Source organism: Littorina saxatilis, linkage group LG3, assembly GCF_037325665.1.
Source record: "Littorina saxatilis isolate snail1 linkage group LG3, US_GU_Lsax_2.0, whole genome shotgun sequence".
In the NCBI taxonomy this organism is placed as follows: domain Eukaryota; kingdom Metazoa; phylum Mollusca; class Gastropoda; order Littorinimorpha; family Littorinidae; genus Littorina; species Littorina saxatilis.
The window spans coordinates 76,511,554-76,534,220 of NC_090247.1; the positions used below are offsets into that span (position 1 = coordinate 76,511,554).

The following is a 22,667-nucleotide window of genomic DNA, read 5'->3' on the forward strand; positions in this document are numbered from 1 at the left end:
GTAAGTGAGAGTCATGCGTAACCAATCTCCTGGCACCTGAGATAACAAGAAGCATTGAAAGGTACAAGCAACTTTCATCCCTAAAAGGCAAGGAGAGTGGTTCCCCACAACTGTCACTGACCCTTGCAGTACATATCGTATGCTTTTAGAGCGCTTATGTCCCTTTGTTTCTTTGGTTGGTTGGCTGGTTGCTTGGTTACTTGCTTCCTTTCTAGTTTGTTTGTTTGTTTGTTTGTTTGTTTGTTTGTTTTGCTTGCTTGCTCGCTCGCTTGCTTGTTTACTTTGTTGTTGATGCCTTTGTTTTTGTTACCGACACCACTAACATTTACCTCACAATCACAATGCTGCTGGTACGTCCTCCTTTAAAACGATGTTTTAGTTTTTCACTTGAAGGACAACGCGTGGCAGATGTAGCACTAGGTTTGAGTGCTATCAATACTAAATTTAGCTCTGGTGGCATATCGCTGTTTGGCTGTTTGCCCTGTGTCCGCTTTATAGTCACATGTTTTGTTTGTGGGTGGATTTGCACAGTCCCGAGTGCACCTACAGGCGTGCACGTGCAAAAAATCAACGCAACGTCACTCCGGGTGGCTTGGAATCCACCCGAGCCTCGCCCTGGTAGGACCAACTACACCCTGGTTCTCAACAGAGCCACCAACATCTCCAATAACTTAACTTTCGAGCGTGACAGGACCGTCGTTTTGATTGGTAAGAAAGATACCATTGGATGATGATTTTTGTTTGTGATGTCTTTTAAACTGGCGAATTCCTCAGCAAAAAAAGCGGCATTGTGTAGTTTGCATGGACCGGCTCTTAATATGGACCACCTCCTGTTCTGACAAACTAACGGCGCTAGAGCGCTCAAAAAAATTTATTCGCTGTATTCACCCTCTCTGGATATCTTGCACATGTCAAAACAGTTGCAGAAACACACATCTCAAAACCATTGGGAATTGGACTTTTTCTCCTTTTTTCACTTTTGGCAGCGTTCACTCTAAATTTGCCGCCTAAAACGGACTCGTTTCTGTCCACAGCCAAAGCTTTTATCACACAAAAATTGTTATATATGACAGCTAAGACCGCATTTGTTACATTTTAGCAGTGTTGACCCCGAGTTTATACTGCAAACAAAAAATAATAGCAAAATCTCAAAGTATGTGCGAGTCCCCTAATATGGACCACCTTCAACAAATCGAAGAAAATAAAAGCTAAAGACTATTTTCATTAATTCATTAAGAAGCTTGCTGGAAATAACCTATAACTAGCCCTCAAGATTGGGTGTGCACGTTAAAGATCCCACGATTGACAAAAGGGTCTTTCCTGGCAAAATTGCTTAGGCACAGTTAATAATTGTCTACCTATACCCGTGTGACTTGGAATAATAGGCCGTGAAAGGTAAATATGCGCCGAAATGGCTGCAATCTACTGGCCGTATAAAATTTCATCTCACACGGCATCACTGCAGAGCGCCTAGAACTGTACCCACGGAATATGCGCGATATAAGACTCATTGATTGATTGATTGAAGATTTTTAAAAAATATAACAAAAAGTCTTGTTTTCGTGGAAGTTGATAATTTCACTTATTTTCACTCTGTTTTTGATAAGCTTCTTTAGTTTCCTGGTGTGCTTCAAATAATGCTCTCATCAACCCGACACAGATCAATCTAAAGCATATTTGAATTAATCTGACTTGTACACTAAGTTGTATCATGTTATTTTGAAGTATAGGGGGCTCTCTCCACCCTCTCTCTCTCTCTCTCTCCACTCTCTCTCTCTCCACTCTCTCTCTCTCTCTCTCTCCTCCTCCTCCTCCTCCTCCTCCTCCTCCTCCTTCTCTCTCCTGGCCTCCCTCTCTCTCTTTGTATTATCATGTGTTTCTACAACCAACTGTACCACCTGCAGGCTGGACCAACACAGAAGCAATCCTGCACGGACTGTGGAGTGGGTGGCGCTATTCCATCACTCTCACTGCCTCCACCGTCAAGGGGTCGAAGGGTGTGCAGATGAGCCAACATATCATCATGCCTCAATCACGTGAGTATACGTCGTTTGTGTTATCATCATGCCTCAGTCACGTGTGTATACGTCGTTTGTGTTATCATCATGCCTCAATCACGTGAGTATACGTCGTTTGTGTTATCATCATGCCTCAGTCACGTGTGTATACGTCGTTTGTGTTATCATCATGCCTCAATCACGTGTGTATACGTCGTTTGTGTTATCATCATGCCTCAATCACGTGTGTATACGTCGTTTGTGTTATCATCATGCCTCAATCACGTGAGTATACGTCGTTTGTGTTATCATCATGCCTCAGTCACGTGTGTATACGTCGTTTGTGTTATCATCATGCCTCAATCACGTGTGTATACGTCGTTTGTGTTATCATCATGCCTCAATCACGTGAGTATACGTCGTTTGTGTTATCATCATGCCTCAATCACGTGAGTATACGTCGTTTGTGTTATCATCATGCCTCAATCACGTGAGTATACGTCGTTTGTGTTATCATCATGCCTCAATCACGTGAGTATACGTCGTTTGTGTTATCATCATGCCTCAATCACGTGAGTATACGTCGTTTGTGTTATCATCATGCCTCAATCACGTGAGTATACGTCGTTTGTGTTATCATCATGCCTCAATCACGTGTGTATACGTCGTTTGTGTTATCATCATGCCTCAGTCACGTGTGTATACGTCGTTTGTGTTATCATTTTCTTTGTGTATGTTTTTTTCTTGGCGGGAGTTTTATTTGTTTGCACGCTTTTATTTTTTGAGTTAGGAAAATCGATCGAAATGGGCGAACGTTTTACGGATTTCGCTGCATAAACTTAACAAGAAAATGCAGTCGCATTTTTGTGTGTGTTGGCTGGTTGCATCCGTAACATCAAACCAGGATGTAAAACTGTTTGTCCACGAGAGAAAAATAATCATCATTTTTTTGTTCAAACCCCATGTGTAATTTAATTAACACTTGAAACTGAAACGTTGCATGAATTAGGACAAAGCATTTTTTTCGTTGGCGGTTTACGTTTCAAGTCCTAATCGGACGGTAGTCCAGCAAACCCAATCAGAGCCAATCGTCCTCTTCTTACAGAGTTGCATCATGTTTACTAGCCATACTTTCAGCTCCTCAGAACGGAGTCTTTTAATATGAAATCGGTCATTGTTAATATTTGTGTTTACTAATAGTCCCAGCAAACAATTTTACGTTGTATTCACGTTATATTCACGTTGGGTTACGTTGGGTTTACGTTGCGTTTCAACGTTTTTTTACGTAGATTTGTATGGACGAAATCACGTGGGAATAACGTTGGAAAACAACGTTGCATTTTACGTGACACCAACGTGAATGCAACGTGAATTATTGGTGGAGGTGGATTGTTCGTAAAAACATTACGTGAATTTTACGTTGTCACAACGTGAATTTTTGGTTGTGGTTGTGGTTTGGTTGAAATTGCGTTGCATTTTTACGTAATGTCCACGTGAATGGAACGTAAATTTTAGGTCAAAATTTAGCTCAAAAATTACGTGAATTCTACGTTGACACAACGTAAAAGTTGTGTTTTGGTGCATTTTTCCTGATAAAATTGACGTGAATTACACGTCGACACAACGTGAATTTTTGGTTGTGGTTGTGGTTTGGTTTGATTTCGACGTGAATGCAACGTTGAGAGTGAATGTAGGTTTTGGTAAATGTATCCACGCACACACACCAACTTTCACACTCAGTCACAGATCATAAGGACTATTACATGTAACACCATAAACTCAAGATACGATCAACAATTTTATTTCATAACAAAAACATGCATATTATGTTGCGGAGAAATTAAAAATGCACGCAGCTTAGCAGGGCAACAGCACAGCATATTCAATCGATTTCATTCTTTGTCCTGGTGGTCCTCTTCTCCCAGGCAGTCCTCGATGCGCCTCTTTGATGCTGGTCGCTAAACAAAGCAAAGACAGCACATTGATATTAGTGACACCATATATATGTTACAGGCAATCCGTGAAGTTAGGAAATTCGCGTATTTCCTGATTCATTTAGGAAATTCATGTAATTCGTAAACAACTCAGGAAATACATGAATTTCCTAAAATATTTAGGAAATTCACGTATTTCCTAAAATAAAACGCCAACAATTACATGGATTTCCTGATCTATAAATACACCCAAACGAAGGGCGCCGAATACTTGTGTGAAATACTTTTTTTCCCCGACACGTGAGACTTTTATTATGCACGAACTGTGAACTATTCACGAATTTCCTGAAAATAAGAGACGATTTGTACACGGACTATGAATTTGTTGTCAATCTGCCAGGAAGTTGAACAAGTGTTCACAAGTTAGTGAAATGTGTTGTGTTTACTTTTATTATGCTCGTTTTTTAATCCCAATATGTTCATATGATCGAGAGTAGTATAATTTTGTGAATAAATGCATTTTTTTTAAACTGTTTCACCGTGCCATGGAAGTCTCGCGTGTAAAAACAAATGCTGATTCAAGCAGATTTTATTGTGACTGAAACAAGATGGCGCAAGTTTACTTCATGATGATGATTCTTAAAATTTGTTTCCCACAGGAACTAGAGCCTATTAGGGACATGAGGTGTTTATGTGCTAAAAAGTTTACTTTGATTATGCTAATTGTTTTAGTCCAATATGTTCATATGATCGAGAGTAGTACAATTTTTGTGAATAAGTGCATTTTTTAAACTGTGCCATGGAAGTCTCGAGTGTAAAAACAAATGCTGATTTTACTTTTGTACTGCATTTGTTTAAACTGTTTCACCGTGCCATGGAAGTCTCGCGTGTATAAACTAATGCTGATTCAAGCAGATTTTATTGTGACTGAAAAAAGATGGCGCAAGTTTACTTGATGATGATGATTCTTAAAATGTTTGTTCCACAGGAACTAGAACCTATTAGGGACATGAGGTGTTTATGTGCTAAAAAGTTTACTTTGATTATGCTAATTGTTTTAGTCCAATATGTTCATATGATCGAGAGTAGTAAAATTTTGTGAATAAGTGCATTTTTTAAACTGTTTCCCCGTTTTATTAAATAATAATTGAATAAATGTAGCAAAATGAAAGGGACTATTTCTCATTTCTTTACAATTTTCGTGCATCGTTTGGGTGTATTTATAGATTAGGAAATCCATGTAATTGTTGGCGTTTTATTTTAGGAAATACGTGAATTTCCCAACTCTTTTAGGAAATTCATGTATTTCCTAAGCTGTTTAGGAAAAACATGTATTTCCTAAATGAATCAGGAAATACGCGAATTTCCTAACTTCACGGATTGCCTGTAACATATATATAGCTCACACACACACACACACACACACTCACACACAAACTCACACTAGCGCGTCACCTTATTCCCACTACTATGAGTTATACACAACTACAATAAGCGATAAACGTTTCATATGCTGATCAGGATGCAATGAACTTTGACACGCTCCAATTAAAGCCCATTATAGGGGCCGGTGTCCGTCTCTCTCCTTGAGGATAAAAGGGCTCACAGCCTTTTCAACATTGTTATCAAAATCAAAGTCTTTCGGTAACCTGGAAAGCTCCTCGGAGCTAGTACTGTCTCAATTATCCACCGATCGCCGTAGGTCGAAGTTGAAGACTATCAAGTGTATGCATGTTGTAGAGGTGGGAGGTGCACAGAAAATGGAAGCAATCATTACAATCAAACTTTGTTTGTTAAATACACTACTCTTTGTCATCGGAAACTAAAAGTTATTTGGTTTTGGCCTTTTTTTTCACAGATTATACATTGTAAATGAAAAAAAGCAAAATGAAGCAATACCAAATAAAAACAAAATGTTCAGAAACATACATGATACATGGGTAGTATCAAAACGGTTGGTTGGTTGGTTAACCTAAGCTTAACGTCCTCACAGAAACTAGTGCCAATTAGGGACATGAAGTGGTTATATGCTGGGACAAAACGGTTGGGAAAAAGGAGAACTTTAAAGTTGCCATCAAGCAAGAGAGGGATGGGTGGTTTCAACTTGCAAGGGTAATAAGAAAGCAGTGAGAGAGACAATTAAGGGCGACATGTGCGATCAAGTTGAATTTGAAAGTCCAGCACCTATAATTACAAGTTTTCCACGTTATATTTACAGTGTTATCCATGCCAAGAAGGTTCCTTTTTTTCCAACCTTCATCTGTCCGACACGTGCGATCTCACTTTTTCAGTGAGTTATTTTTTCCCTTTAACATCTGGTTGCCAGACTTCCGTCAACCTCTTGTCAAATTTCACACTGTGATTCTCACGTATCTGATCGCTTCTTTAAGAGCACTTGACAGTGTCCAGTCAATCACTTCTTTCAGACGGGTCATAAAATTGCAAAGGCTCCTAAATGCCCCGCTCCTGTACAAACTGTGGGGGGAGGATCTATGGGGGGGGGGGGGGGGGGGAGGGGGATCTTAGATTGAGAGGAGACGGAATGCATGGAACGGAATTTTTATGAATCGTTTTGTAGTTTTTGTGTCTGGGGCATGTAAACAAAACAAAAATGAGCAAAATTCTGAGAGAAAAACGGGAGCTTTATCAAAGCAAATTTGTTTTACAGTTGTTGTGATTATTTAACGACAAGAGGAGACACAATACAATTTGTTATACTTTTGATTTCTAAGAGTTGAAATCAATTACGCAGATATATTATAAGTCTACAAAGCCATGACGGTGCCAAAATAGCATGATAGCATTTTTGAATATTTCACTAATCAGAGCAGCAGAATTCTAACTTCATTAAAAAAATCAATCTAATCAAAGAATTTAGTAAGCACTGAAGGCATCGTGATCATTAAAAAATCTCACAACTTAAGAACATCATACCTCTGCATAAATTACGCTTATGCAGTATGTTTCTTCCGATTAATGCAAACATTTTTTTTGTCGCAGAGCAGGGACCCGGCATTGATACCGTCACCTGAAAATCAGTGGCTGTGTTGTAAGACCTACATTTTGTAATTGACAATGACTTGAAAAGGCACGTGTCCTAAGCATATGAAAGGTAATACATGTACACTCAACGGTGTCTTTTGCACACTGCTATCTGACAAATTATTTAGAGCGGTCATCAGAAGCAGGCGACGATAGTCGAGTGATTTATTACCCACGGGGGGTTGAGGCTGCAGACAATTAACTGTGAACTGAGAAGGGGTAAGCGGTGGGGGCGGAGGGGGTTAAAAGGGGGAGGGAGTGGGGTGGCAGACATAAAATAATGAAAATTTGTTACGGTCCGACTTTGGGTTTGGTGTGTGTTGGCTACGCTGATGTCTCAAGTAGACTCACGTTCATAAGGGGGTGGGTAAATCAACATGGTCGGCAACTTTATGATCCAGGTCGACAAAAGACAGTCAAGTGTGTAATTAGCCAATCAGTCAGATGACATCAAGGTGTCAAGTTCTGAATTCTTCTCACACCACCGTTCCGACCTCATCTCTCGGACAAAAGTTGGACAACCAAGTTTTGGAAGAAATTTTCAAGGAAGAATGACATCACAGGTTTCTGGAAAGCAAGGATTCGGGACAAAAGAAAGAATAACTGACACTATAACACACACACACACACACACACACACACAAACACACACACAGGCACGAACTCAAACAAACACACTGGCACACCACACACACACACTGACACCACACACACACACACACTCACACTCACACACTCACGCACGAACACACACATACAAACTTGCGCGCGCGCGCACTGATTTCTAAACAACAACAACAGTAAGCAGTGAACGATGCATATGCTAATCATGAGGCAAGAAATGAATGTGGCAAGTTTGATTCAACTTTGACCCGCTCTAAATCCCACGTTGTACACAGTCTGTCTCCCTGAGGATAAAAGGGCTCACAGTTTCCAAAACTTGTGATCAAAATCAAAGTCTTTCAGTAACCTGGAAAGCTACTAAGAGTGCTGTCTCAATTATCCCCCTATCGCCGTAGGTCGAAGTTGAGGACTATCAAGTGTATAGGGAGGGGTAGGGGGAGGGAGGAAGGGAATTGTTACGACACGACTTTGTCGTGTAAAAGGAAATGATGGGTGGCACGCGGATATCCGTGGGATGTTCAGACATGGAAATTGCTCAAAATAACGATTATCTATTAAACTCATAGCTCATGGATTTCCATTAAGTACTTTTACCCCGCGTTGTACTTGAAGTCCGACACCTAGTGTGAAAACGATCGTTCAATAGTCCAATTACATATTTCTGCCCCTTTTCCCGTTTAACCCCCAAATAACAACAACTACAACAAAGACAGCAAGAGCGACGACGACGACAACAAAATGTTGGAACCAAATTGAAATCATTGCAAACAAGACACCAGTAAATGTCGGACACCTACATGGTGGTTTTCAAGTTCCTCATTTTGTTACATGTCCCCATACAACACTTTACCTATTGATTTTGTTATTTGGTTAGTTAATTTGAAATTAATGTTAAAGTTCCTAATTTGTTATCTAAATTTCGCCATAACGCATTTATTAACTCATTCATTTATGAACTTATTTATGTATCATTTCCCTATTCGTCTATTTGTTTATTTTTTTATTTCAGTTATTTCGGCATGTAGGTATTTCGGTTGTAAGCAATTCAGTTATAATAAAACAAATTCACCCATTATTAGAAAGGAGAAAACAAATTGGAATGTCGGGTGCACATTCCAAGTTGATCCCTTTTTTAACTAAAAATAGCGCGCGTTATTACTAACAATGCTCTTTTTCAAGCTTATAAAATATAAAGCCCACATGTTAAAATACCTTGACAACTACAAAGTGGGAAATTACAACGACGGTCAACAGTCAGAGTTATATATTGCTTGCAAGCCTGTCCGCCCTGTATCCAAGATATTCCCCATGCACTGGCATGGTCCTAAGAGGACACACTTATTACTCAACAGTAAATTCCAGTAAGCCTTTAGTCGGACTCTGTCATTTTTATGTTTGTGAATGTCACAGAAAAAACCCACAACTCCCAAGATCACGGAAGCATGATTAACCATTCAGTCAATTCAAGGGAATGCACGCTGAAAACGTCCGCTTTCATTTCACCTAAGAGGGGGAGGAAGGTGTTTTGTTAATTTTCTATTGCTGGTACTCGCACGTGTCCAAAGTGTGTGGGAAAAAGAACAAGTCGCGTAAGGCGAAATTACTACATTTAGTCAAGCTGTGGAGCTCACAGAATGAAACTGAACGCACTGCATTTTTTCCCAATGACCGTAGTCCGCCGCTCGTACAAAGGGCGGTGAAATTAACGACCCTGTTTAGCGCGGAAGTGGTTGCGCTCTGTTGCATAGCACGCTTTTCTGTACCTCTCTTCGTTTTAACTTTCTGAGCGTGTTTTTAATCCAAACATATCATATCTACATGTATATGTTTTTGGAATCAGGAATCGACAGGGAATACGATGAAATTGTTTTTAGATCGATTTCGGAAAATTTATTTTAATCATAATTTTTATATTTTTAATGTTTAGAGCTTGTTTGTAATCCAAATATAACATATGTATACGTTTTTGGAATCAGAAAATGACGAAAAATAAGATGAAAATGTTTTTGGATCGTTTGATAAAAAAATAATTTTAATTACAAGTTTCCGAGTTTTAATGACCAAAGTCATTAATTAGTTTTTAAGCCATCAAGCTGAAAGTCCGGCCTTCGTCGAAAATTGCTTTGCCAAAATTTCAATCAATTTGATTGAAAAATAGTGGTTTCGCTGTGCTGCATAGCACGCTTTTCTGTACCTCTCTTCGTTTGGTTTAAACTGTTTTATTCAACGTTTTGTGCATTATTTACAAATAAAAAACGCATATAGAGTAAACAACACAAGCATAATGCTTATAGTGGTGTTTACAGTATTCTAGAAAAATACATATAAATGGCGGCTATTGTACAGTTTAAATGAAGAGCAAGCAAACATGAAAAGAAAATTGAATGAAAAATGTACATCAAAACAAAAATCCGTTTAAGAATACATATATTATATTTTTCGTTTTAACTTTGTGAGCGTGTTTTTAATCCAAACATATCATATCTATATGTTTTTTTGAATCAGGAACCGACAAGGAATAAGACGAAATTGTTTTTAAATCGATTTCGGAAATTTGATTTTGATAATAATTTTTATATTTTTAATTTTCAGAGCTTGTTTTTAATCCAAATATAACATATTTATATGCTTTTTGAATCAGATAATGACGCAGAATAAGATGGAATTGTTTTTGGAACGTTAATTTGATCAAAAATATAATTTTAATTACAAGTTTCCGATTTTTAACGACCAAACTCACTCATTAGTTTTTAAGCCACCAAGCTGAAATACAATACCGAAGTCCGGCCTTTGTCGAAGATTGCGTGGCCAAAATTTCAATCAATTTGATTGAAAAATGAGGGTGTGACAGTGCCGCCTCAACTTTTACAAAAAGCCGGATATAACGTCATCAAAGGTATTAATTGAAAAAAGGAAAAAAAATGTCCGGGGATATCATTCCCAGGAACTCTCATGTAAAATTTCATAAAGATCGGTCCAGCAGTTTAGTCTGAATCGCTCTACACACACACACGCACAGACACACACAGACATACAGACACACACACACACACATCACGACCCTCGTCTCGATTCCCCCTCTATGGACATTCTGTGAGTTCGACAGCTTGACTAAATGTTGTATTTTCGCCTTACGCGACTTGTTTTTTGCTGTATGTTTCTCTCTTTTTCTTTATTTTGTCTTATATGTCTGTAATGAACATTTTAAAATGAAGAGGAAAAACACTACCCACGATCCTCTCAACGAAACAGTACATTAAAAAACCTGCGCACCCGCAAACACACACAAACACAACTTTTCGAGAAAACATTGGCTGCATTTTTTTTTTACTGGTGAGCGTACCCTAAAAAGAAATCCAACATGTGTTGTCCATATGATTTGCCCGTTCGGTTTTCTTTTGTTCTCATACGCGAGATGTCTCAAGAGGACCCATTTTGGCAAAGTTTAGAGGAAGGGGGGGGGGTGAGGGGGGAGCATGTCCGTAATTTTATTATCCAAGTGAACAAACGATCGACAAAAGCCCGACAAAAGACTGCCAAGTGCCGTAAATGAGTCAGGTAAGATCAAGGTGCGATTTTTGACTTGTACTTCATACCAGTTTTCCTCGCCTCTTCTCTCCTTAACAAAGGTCTAGCAACAAAGTTTGGGGGGTGTAATCTCATAAGGAGTGACATAATATCACATGCGAATATGAGGGAACGAGACAGAAGAATGAATAAAACAGCCGCTATTACGCTATCTGTGTTGTGGCTGGAAGAAAAAAGAAAAAGAAAGAATACCGTCCAACTAACACGAAGAAGAATGGGAAAAAATCTTAAATAAAGGGAGAGGTACAAAGGTTGCGATTCATCTCGGCTAGATATTATTCACGATTTTTGTAAACATACATGTAGTAAGCCTATACTCGCATCAGACACATATTTTACATGTATCAGCATCCTACATTTTGTCCGTGTCTGCCTTCTGGCCGGGTTTGCGATTTCTACATATTATATTCATGTGTTCTTCTCTCTGACAGTGCGGGCTCAACTTTTACAAACGGGAAAATATGACATCAAATAACGCTATCAAATATCGGAGAACAGCCACACAAGCGAATGCTCTCAAGAATATGTAAACCAATGTTCATCAAAATCCGTCAGGTAGCACACACACCCACACCCACACACACAGTCCGAGTGTGTCATTACTTGAATGGGGTGTGCACGTTAAAGATCCCACGATTGACAAAAGGGTCTTTCCTGGCAAAATTGTATTGGCATAGATAAAAATGTCCACCAAAATACCCGTGTGACTTGGAATAATAGGCCGTGAAAAGTAGGATATGCGCCGAAATGGCTGCGATCTGCTGGCCGATGTGAATGCGTGATGTGTTTTGTAAAAAAAATTCCATCTCACACGGCATAGATAAAAATCCCTGCGCCTTGAATATGTGCGCGATATAAATTGCACAAAATAAAAATACAAAAATAAATAAATAAATCCCTGCGCTTAGAACTGTACCCACGGAATACGCGCGATATAAGCCTCATATTGATTGATTGATTGAATCAGTGAATGTGAAAAGACTATGGGTAGTCGTCTAAGACAGGTTAAAATCAGTCTAACGAATGACTACACAAACCTGCATGTGTCAGGTTTTAATTTTTGTTTGTTTGTTCTTTCTTTATTTTGTTTTGTTATTTCGTACGTTCGTTGATAAAATGCCGTCCCAACCTGCCGCCCACACACACACACACACCACACACACACACACACATTATAATCCCCCCTCCCGAATCCCCTCCCCCATTCTCCACCCGATAGCTCCTCTTTGTCTCACTCTCTCCTCCTTACAAATAACAATTTGATACGTTCATCTTTAATCCACCCCCCTCCCCGAATCACCTCCCCATTCTCCACCCGATAGCTCCTCTTTGTCTCGCTCTCTCCCCCGGTGTGACGTTTTCATCTTTCGCCGTGTTGATATTTCGCTTCTCGGCCTCGTTGAACTAGTATAAACTCTACACTGAACAAAAAAACCACCCTACGATAGTACTGATGAGCGACCTTGTGTACCTTACATTCATGGGGTCAAATTTGTCCAACCAATTTGTTTTATTTAACTTAGAAATTTGATTCATCCTAAAATGTTTCCTTCTTACTCAAGGGACGTAACCACTCAGTACACGTTTTCGAAGAATTAGATTTTGGGGTTGAAATCTATTAAATTTTACCACCAATTTTCTTCACATGCAAGAAACTGACATGCTTTTCGTCCTTAAATAATTTCACTTCTTAATTTTACCAGGAAACAACATTTCAGTCTTGAGTATATGTCGAGGGGGAAATATGTACACAGGCGAAAGATTGAAATCGTGACACCGGCAGGGTATCTCGGCTGCCTACTTGAGTGAGTAACAGAACAGGTCGACAAAAGACAGTCAAGTATGTAATGAGCCAATGTGTCAAGTTCTGAATTCTCCTCATACCACTGTCCGCTGGGCAGATTCACTTGAACTTGAAGCAGCTTGTCTGGATACATCGTCCTCCCTCAAGATCGTAAAATGCCCAATTAAGTACTTGAGATATCAATGGCCGCCCCCGCTTTCAGTCTCATGCACTGAGCTAGTCTGATTAAACAGCTTTCTAAAGGTTGCGTCCGTCTATGTGAAACGTGTTTTTCCTTTGTGTTCCACTGCTTGTGACCCATTGTTTCGCTATACTGACTCAAAAGTTGAGTCTAAAAGAATGTGTATCCCTTGAACTGAGTTAGGGCTGACATTGTGACTATTGGAAAGACCCGCCATCTTTGGCCGGTCCGTTTCCAATCATGGTCTCGACAATCAAGTAATCTGTGCATGTGTACATGGAGTACAATAAGTGATAACGTCTCATGTGGAACAACTGAAAACAACTTACCTTCGAGTTGATTACGATGAATATTTTAGTCCTGAAAGTGTTCATCAAAGTTGAAAACCAAATTTGGGATACACAAAGTCGACCGTGGCCATCACCGGAGAACACTGTCGGTTAGTAACGCGTCTTTTTTTGGGAGGGAAAGTTTCGCACTCGCAAATCCATTTAACTCAGCAAATTCCTTGAAACAATATGCATTTATGTTATACTCTTTTCGTCTTACACAATTAGTGAACCTCTATGTTTGACCGAACATTAATTGAATAGAATATTACGAAACTAAAAATGCAGGTGAAAAAACCGAAATGATTGACAAAGTTTCGACGTTGTCTCTCTCTGTCTCTCTCTGACTCTCTCTGTCTCCCTCTCTCCCCTCTGTCTCCCTCTCTGTCTCTCTCTATCTCTCTCTCTCTCCCTCTCTGTCTCTGTCTGTCTGTCTGTCTGTCTGTCTGTCTGTCTGTCTCTCTCTCTCTCTCTCTCTCTCTCTCTCTCTCTCTCCCCCGACCCCCAGCCCCAATTTTTGGAAGGTTAGAAACTAGAGGACGTACATTTCTGTACAGTCACCATAAAATCTTCATTATGAATGCAAAAATGTTAACAAAATCGGCAAACCATAAAAGAACATGAAACAAGTCGCGTAAGGCGAAAATACAATATTTAGTCAAGTAGCTGTCGAACTCACAGAATGAAACTGAAGGCAATGCCATTTTTCAGCAAGACCGTATACTCGTAGCATCGTCAGTCCACCGCTCATGGCAAAGGCAGTGAAATTGACAAGAAGAGCGGGGTAGTAGTTGCGCTAAGAAGGATAGCACGCTTTTCTGTACCTCTCTTTGTTTTAACTTTCTGAGCGTGTTTTTAATCCAAACATATCATATCTATATGTTTTTGGAATCAGGAACCGACAAGGAATAAGATGAAAGTGTTTTTAAATTGATTTGGACAATTTAATTTTGATAATAATTTTTATATATTTAATTTTCAGAGCTTGTTTTTAATCCGAATATAACATATTGATATGTTTTTGGAATCAGAAAATGATGGAGAATAAGATAAACGTAAATTTGGATCGTTTTATAAATTTTTATGTTTTTTTACAATTTTCAGATTTTTAATGACCAAAGTCATCAATTAATTTTTAAGCCACCAAGCTGAAATGCAATACCGAAGTCCGGGCTTCGTCGAAGATTACTTGACCAAAATTTCAACCAATTTGGTTGAAAAATGAGGGCGTGACAGTGCCGCCTCAACTTTCACGAAAAGCCGGATATGACGTCATCAAAGACATTTATCAAAAAAATGAAAAAAACCTTCGGGGATTTCATACCCAGGAACTCTCATGTCAAATTTCATAAAGATCGGTCCAGTAGTTTAGTCTGAATCGCTCTACACACACACACAGACACACACACACACACACACGCACACACACACACACGCACACACACACGCACATACACCACGACCCTCGTTTCGATTCCCCCTCGATGTTAAAATATTTAGTCAAAACTTGACTAAATATAAAAAGGAAAGAGGTGCATTTAAAGGCTGTTGGGTACTGGCTCTCAAAATCCGTTCAGCAGAATGAGTTCGCATGTAACTGAAACTATTCTTAAAAGTTACTTGGTGATTTTAAAAGCTTGATAACACAAGTCCCATGATTTTAGACATGCTACAATGCCTTTAATCGAAGAAAGTTTGCGTTCTTGGCCGAGTCAATGCAGCTGGCTCGAAAATCATCTCCCTTAGACGCGTGACGTCTATAGCGGAATCGGCCGGGTGGAACGGCGCTCTCTTATGCCGTGCAATGGGCGCAATCGGGTAGTCTAGTCATGTCCTCAAGAATACTTCAAAGGTAGGTCAAGAGAAACTAAGGACGGGGTGCGAGGGTGACTTCTCCCAGGTTATAACATTTCAAACAATAAATAACGGAGTTCATAACATGTATTCTGCTCCCTTCCTGCTTTTTCAGGTGTAATTCCCACTTGAACCCTGTTTTAGTTCAACTTATTGGCAGATATATTGTCACGCGCCGAGGGACACAAACACACACACACATACACACACAGCCACCCACAAACACACATACACAAACTGATATGACACACACACACACACACACACACACAAACTGATGTCACACACACACACACACCCACACACTAACACGTGTACACACACACACACACTAACACGTGTAATCACACACACACGCACGCACACACACACACACACACACACACACACACGCACGCACGTATAGACAATCACAGAGATTAGGTTCATGTATTCTGCCCCCCTCTCGCCAATTTACAAAATACAACAAGAGGTTTGATGAGCACAGTAGATCAACTTTAAACGTACACAATTATATTTTTAGCATTACTTTTCAATTCTCGTTGATGCATTAATGATGCCAGAAAATGTAACCGGACGCATTTGGAACGCCAAAGCAATTAAATACATTGCGCGGTACATCGGCGCTTAATTTCATAACGTCTGACTGAGTCATTTGTTATTCGGTGATAGTTTCGCACATATCTATCTCCTGTATTTAAAAATCTGTTCACCTTACGTAATTTTCAAAGGTACATTTCTTTGATAAACGATACAAAACCGTGCAGGTGAAAAATTGGTAATGACTGACGTAGGATTCGTTGTGGATTTCACGTTGAGGGCACGTTGGCGATCAATCAAACCCCAACGTTGTGTGTTTACGTTGAAACTACGTTGTAGGAACGTTTGTTGTATCAAACTAACTTTTGTTTTTAAATCACGTGAATTTCACGTGAAAATCACGTGAATTTCACGTGAAAATCACGTGAGTATACCAACGTTGTTCGAACACCAGAAAATCACAATAATACAACGTCGATTTTACGTTGCTTTTTAAGGTGGAATCCACGTGAAATTTACGTTATGTACCAACGTGTAAAAAACAAAAAAACACAACTGTAACGCAACGTTGCTTTCACGTTGTGTTTTTTGGTTGGATCCACGTAAATTTCACGTAATCTTCGCAACATTTGTAAGACACCAAAATGCAACGTGAAATTCACGTAAATTTTACGTTGTATTACAACGTCGAAAGAACACCAAAATCTCACAATGACACAACGTTGGTTTTACGTTGCGTTTTTTTGGTCGGCTCAACGTAAATTTCACGTAAAGTTCGCAACGTTGCTAATGACACGAAAAATTCACATTTTCGCAACGTCGTATTTACGTTGTGTGTTTGCTGGGGTGTTACTTTGATTGTACAGCGCTTCGAGAAGGGTTTCCGTTGATACATATTTATATGTATGTATAATTATATTATGTATAATATTATCATCATTATTAATGCCATCAGTGTAACTGACACATGAGACGATAAATCGTGAATTTCTTAACAGCTCCAGGCAAAGTTCAGAATTTTGCTGTTCTTACTGTCAACAACGATTACCGGAAGTGCCAGGTCACGTGGGACTACCCCGCACCAAGAGAAAGGCATGGGCAGATCATTAGTTTTGCCATCGCCATCACTTACCAGGTCAAACAGAAAATGTCTTTTTAGTTCATTTATTCGTGTGTTTGTTGGTATCTTGATTTCTTTCTTTCTTTTTGTCTGTCCTGCTTTATTCTCGTATTGTTTTATTTATTGTGACCCTCCTGTGTTTGTTGATTGATTGATTGATTGATTGATTGATTGATTGATTGATTGATGGATGGATGGATGGATGGATGGATGGATGGATGGATGGATGGATGGATGGATGGATGGATTGATGGATGGATGGATGGATGGATGGATGGATGGATGGATGGATGGATGGATGGATGGATGGATGGATGGATGGATGGATGGATGGATGGATGGATGGATGGATGGATGGAAGGATGGAAGGATGAATTGATGGATGGATGAATAGGTTGGTTGATGGATGGATGGATGAATGAATGGTTGATTGATTCATTCATTCATTCATTTACAGGATCAAGAACCCCGCATGGTGTACTGTAATATCACGGAGTGTAAGTGTCCTGATGGCGCCACCGAATTCTGTCATCCTTTCCAAGTCGTCCCCGGCTTTAAGTATACTGTTAAGGTAAGGGAGATCATTCGTGATTTGTGTAATCATGTAGTGACCTCAGTTGTCGCCCTTAGAAAGCAGGGACTAACGAATGTTGCCTGCTGTCATTGTTTTTCATTGTGAGTGTTACTCAGCTTTATATTGACTGCTCTTTATTTTAGATTTGCTTTACAGAATTTGACTTTCAAGGCGTTAAAATATCCCATTTTAATTTGCTTAGTTCCTCAGTTCATTATTTTAATGTCCAGGAATCGAAAACTGATATCTCATCCAGGCGTGTTCTTCTTCCATATTGTGACCACGGTCATTTAGGCTGACCATTATGTCACATTGTGGAGGGTTGCAGATTCCAAAGAGTGGGGAAAAAAAAACAAAAAAACAACCTAGCTAGAATCTACTGGGGGCTGGGGAGTTCCTGCACAATGCAGGAACTCGACTCCTGCGCAATGCAGGAGTCTGGGGCCTGGGGGTGTGAGAGGAGGAGGGATGAAGGGGTCTCGTTCCAGTCCCTGATTGTTCTTGGGAGGAAGCTGTTCTTTCTGTAGTTTGTTCTCGCTGGGATCCGCTTGAATTGCTGTCTCTCTGTGGGGACTCCTCTTCTAGCCCTTGGGGCGAGTAGGTGTAGCTCCTCGCACCTCACATGTGCGGATCCCGATGTGATCTTCTTCAGCATGGAGAGCCTGGCCTCTTTCCTGCGTTCTTCTAGCGAGGGCCACTCTAGTTCGTTGAGCATGTCGTCCACGCTGGCCGTCTGTTTGTGTCTGTTGAGAACAAAACGGGCTGCCCTACGCTGCACTTTTTCAATCTGACTGACCTCTTTGATCTTGTGCGGGTCCCAGACTGTGCAAGCGTACTCGACTATTGGTCGGACAAGTGATTTGTAGGCTAGTTCTTTTGTCTTTGGAGATCCGATTTTCAGATTTCTCCTCAGCATGCCTAGTGCACTGTTGGCTTTGGCACACACGTTGCTGATGTGTTTGTCCCAACCTGCATCTTTCTGAATGGTGACGCCCAGGTATTTGATGGCGTCCACCGACTCCAGCTGGTGGTCATGGAGCACGTAGTCGTGGGGCTTGGTTGTTCTGCTTCGAGTCATTGGGAGGGTGTTGCATTTGTCAGGATGGAATGACATTTCCCACTCTTCTTCCCATGCTTCTAAGCTCCGCAGATCGTCCTGGAGACTCTCGTGGTCTTGTTGAGAAGTCACTGGCCTGTTCAGCATGGTGTCGTCTGCAAACAGGCGCGAGCTTGAAGTGACTCTGTCCGGTAGGTCGTTGATGTAGGCTAGGAAGAGGCATGGGCCCAGCACAGCTCCTTGGGGTACTCCTGACTTGACGTCAGTATAGTCAGACTCTGCCCCTTCCACGACGACTGACTGGCGGCGCCCACTGAGGAAGCTTGTATGTTGCTTGTGATGAAAATGATAAGGATAGAGATGAAGAAAAGATCGAGTGGGGGGAAACTAGAATTACTGTAACTGAGGTGCCTGATCGGTCTGCTTGATTTCTGCTTCCACCACTGTTGCTGCTGCTGCGACTGCGACTGCTTCTGTTGTTGCTATTGATTTTGATGCTGGTGGTGATGGTGGTGATGTTGGTGGTGATAGTGGTGGTGGTTGTGAAAAGGAAAGTGTTTTATCTTCTGCAGCTCAAACTTTCAATCAGTGAATGATCAATCAATCAATCAATGAGGCTTATATCGCGCATATTCCGTGGGTACAGTTCTAGGCGCTCAGCAGTGATGCCGTGTAAGATGAAATTTTATACGGCCAGTAATTGCAGCCATTTCGGCGCATATTTACCTTTCACGGCCTATTATTCCAATTCACACGGGTATAGGTAGACAATTATTAACTGTGCCAAAGCAATTTTGCCAGGAAAGACCCTTTTGTCAATCGTGGGATCTTTAACGTGCACACCCAATGTAGTGTACACGGGGGGGGGGGGGGGGGGGGGGGGGGGTTCGGACACCGAAGAGAGTCTGCACACAAAGTTGACTCTGAAATAAATTTCCGCCGAACCTGGGATCGAACTCACGCTGACAGCGGCCAACTGAATACAAATCCAGCGCGCTACCAACTGAGCTATATCCCCGCTAAACTCATGTACGGCGAAAATTGACGTTTGCAGATCCGGGCTAACAACGAGTTTGATGGCGTGGAGATCGTGCAGGTTTACAAAGCGAGGACTGGACGTGAGTATTGTGTTGACGAAATATTCTTTTAATTTGCTTGCAAAGCGATATTATGTTGAGGGCATCAGGCTTTACTCGTTGTCAAAGAGCAGAAGTTGCGAATACAATTGAATGAGTGTATTTCCAAAGTGTGTAGTACGTATCTCCCTTCGAAGCTCAAAACGTAGCAACTTATTTTTTTAATAAAACATACCGCACATCTTTGCATATTAAACTTTCACTGAGCAATGATGCCACTTCGTTTTTCAGCCCCTCCACCAATCAGCGAGCCTCCTGCCTTACCGCCCGCAACAAGCGGCAGCCAATCAACGTTCAGCGTGACATACTGTGCGAGCTGCCTGCTAGACAATACAAATGGGGAGATAACCTTTTTTGCTCTTCTGGTCTGTTCGTCTGAATATTGCACTCAAGGTACGATATTCCAGATATAATAGAAAAATGTTATTGCATTTAGCTCAGACTCACTCGGATATATAAGTGTAGATGCTTCCGTAAAAGAGTTTCTATATATATAAAAAAAAAATTAAAAAAAGGAGTCTGACACTGTGATAAAATGATCAGTTGTACTCAAGTTAAAAACGAGTACTGTTTCCAGGCTATAGTATGCAACCTTCCGAGTTGTACCTCAAGATATAACATTAAAACAATTGCATCATGCAACTGAATTAAGCAAATATGACTGACGCTGGCTGACACCAAGACCCCACGAATGTTTGTTTGTTTGCTTGTGTATTTGTTTGTTTGTTTGTTTGTTTGTTGATTAACTTGTTTGTTTGTTTGTTGTTGTTTTTTTGATGATGCAGGAACGCTTTGTCAACGAACGTTGAATAATGCTTTCGGCTCTCCGCACAGCCTGGGATTCGAATCCTCATGGTCATTGAGTTAAACTGTTTGTTTTCAGTGGATACAAGTGATCTCCGCAGTCAGCTGTCCGTCAAGAACCTCCCCTCGTGGCGCGAGGCGCGTGACAACGATTTCAACACGCTCTATAGGCCCACCGGGGAATCCTGGCGCAACCACACCACAGCACTCTTTGGTCAGTGGTCACACCGACTCATCAGGAATAACGTTATACAGTGGAACACCCTGTTAAGATCCCCCATTTAAGACTGCCTCCATTTTAAGGCCTTGTTTTCCCTCTTCGGATGATCTGTCGTCTCTTGAAGACCTGATTTTCTCACATGTTTGAAGGGTTCCACTGCCTGGTGATTCCACACTTCTTTAGCTAATCTAAAATTACTGATGGACATCGGGCAATTTTGATGTTCGTGATCGCAGTAGTCATTAGTAAGAGATGCGTCTTTGAAATACCTCAATAAATAGAGTTTGTGTTGGTGATTCCTCAGTGGCTGACACTTGTAGTCATGTAAAACCTGAGCCTTCAGACCTGTACCCGAAACAATGTGTATGCGTGCAGAAATCTATTCTTTCTCATTCAAGTGAAAGTTAAAAGTAAATTAGATGTAAAGAAATATATTATACTAATATTTTCAATATGAAAAGACCGATGGCGGTGTGTGGGGGGGGGAGCCTTGCCCCCGAGCCCATCCGCCTGGCCTGACCCTCTACACTTGCCTCATTTGGGAAGCCCCCCCCCCCCTCTCTTCCCATTCCCTCTTCCCCCCCCCCCCCCCCCCCCCCTACATACACTCGGTCTAGCCCTGCAAAACATGTAGCATGATGACTGGTTTCACACTGTCCGCAGCGAGGGTCAAGCGGTCAGCGGATCAGGGAGATGACGGGGGATCACAGGCAGAGTTCGTGGTGGGGGAGGACGAGACATGTCCCTCCCAGCCCCCCAGTGTGCACTGTAACGGTCCGCTGCCTCCAGGTAGATCCTTCAGGTAAGTACGTCCAGCTGTTATCGGAACTTTCACCGAACAAATTAACCCAATGTCTTCATCAAATAAATTACCAGACATCAAAATTGAAGTGTCAGTCTGGGCGGGTTCACTTCAGTGGAGCATGTCTGTTTTCTGTTCATTTCTAGTGACATGTTTTCTGTTCATTTCTAGTGACATGTTTTCTGTTCATTTCTAGTGACATGTTTTCTGTTCATTTCTGGTGACATGTTTTCTGTTCATTTCTAGTGACATGTTTTCTGTTCATTTCTAGTGACATGTTTTCTGTTCATTTCTAGTGACATGTTTTCTGTTCATTTCTAGTGACATGTTTTCTGTTCATTTCTAGTGACATGTTTTCTGTTCATTTCTAGTGACATGTTTTCTGTTCATTTCTAGTGACATGTTTTCTGTTCATTTCTAGTGACATGTTTTCTGTTCATTTCTAGTGACATGTTTTCTGTTCATTTCTAGTGACATGTTTTCTGTTCATTTCTAGTGACATGTTTTCTGTTCATTTCCAGTGACATGTTTTCTGTTCATTTCCAGTGACATGTTTTCTGTTCATTTCCAGTGACATGTTTTCTGTTCATTTCCAGTGACATGTTTTCTGTTCATTTCCAGTGACATGTTTTCTGTTCATTTCTAGTGACATGTTTTCTGTTCATTTCCAGTGACATGTTTTCTGTTCATTTCTAGTGACATGTTTTCTGTTCATTTCTAGTGACATGTTTTCTGTTCATTTCTAGTGACATGTTTTCTGTTCATTTCTAGTGACATGTTTTCTGTTCATTTCCAGTGACATGTTTTCTGTTCATTTCCAGTGACATGTTTTCTGTTCATTTCCAGTGACATGTTTTCTGTTCATTTCCAGTGACATGTTTTCTGTTCATTTCCAGTGACATGTTTTCTGTTCATTTCTAGTGACATGTTTTCTGTTCATTTCTAGTGACATGTTTTCTGTTCATTTCTAGTGACATGTTTTCTGTTCATTTCTAGTGACATGTTTTCTGTTCATTTCTAGTGACATGTTTTTCGTATATAAATGCATGTACTTCAAGACA

The 22,667-nt window shown here is 40.6% G+C and overlaps 1 protein-coding gene and 1 long non-coding RNA gene across 2 annotated transcripts in view; one reads left to right on the forward strand and one right to left on the reverse strand.

The window, feature by feature from the left end:
• The window catches only part of LOC138963294 (receptor-type tyrosine-protein phosphatase H-like), a 63,388-nt gene that overhangs the window by 20,285 nt on the left and 20,436 nt on the right, over positions 1-22,667 (forward strand). Inside the window, exons 16-23 of the mRNA XM_070335358.1 lie at positions 532-708; positions 1,905-2,036; positions 16,892-17,028; positions 17,471-17,584; positions 19,699-19,762; positions 20,012-20,173; positions 20,664-20,798; positions 21,468-21,606. Coding sequence (XP_070191459.1) covers positions 532-708; positions 1,905-2,036; positions 16,892-17,028; positions 17,471-17,584; positions 19,699-19,762; positions 20,012-20,173; positions 20,664-20,798; positions 21,468-21,606 — 1,060 coding nt within the window. The remainder of the gene's footprint in view (positions 1-531; positions 709-1,904; positions 2,037-16,891; positions 17,029-17,470; positions 17,585-19,698; positions 19,763-20,011; positions 20,174-20,663; positions 20,799-21,467; positions 21,607-22,667) is intronic.
• Positions 3,783-15,603, reverse strand: LOC138963295 (uncharacterized). The gene is made up of 2 exons (XR_011454771.1): positions 13,500-15,603; positions 3,783-3,955 (listed from the first exon to the last, which is right to left on the reverse strand). It is a non-coding gene; the product is annotated as an uncharacterized lncRNA (long non-coding RNA).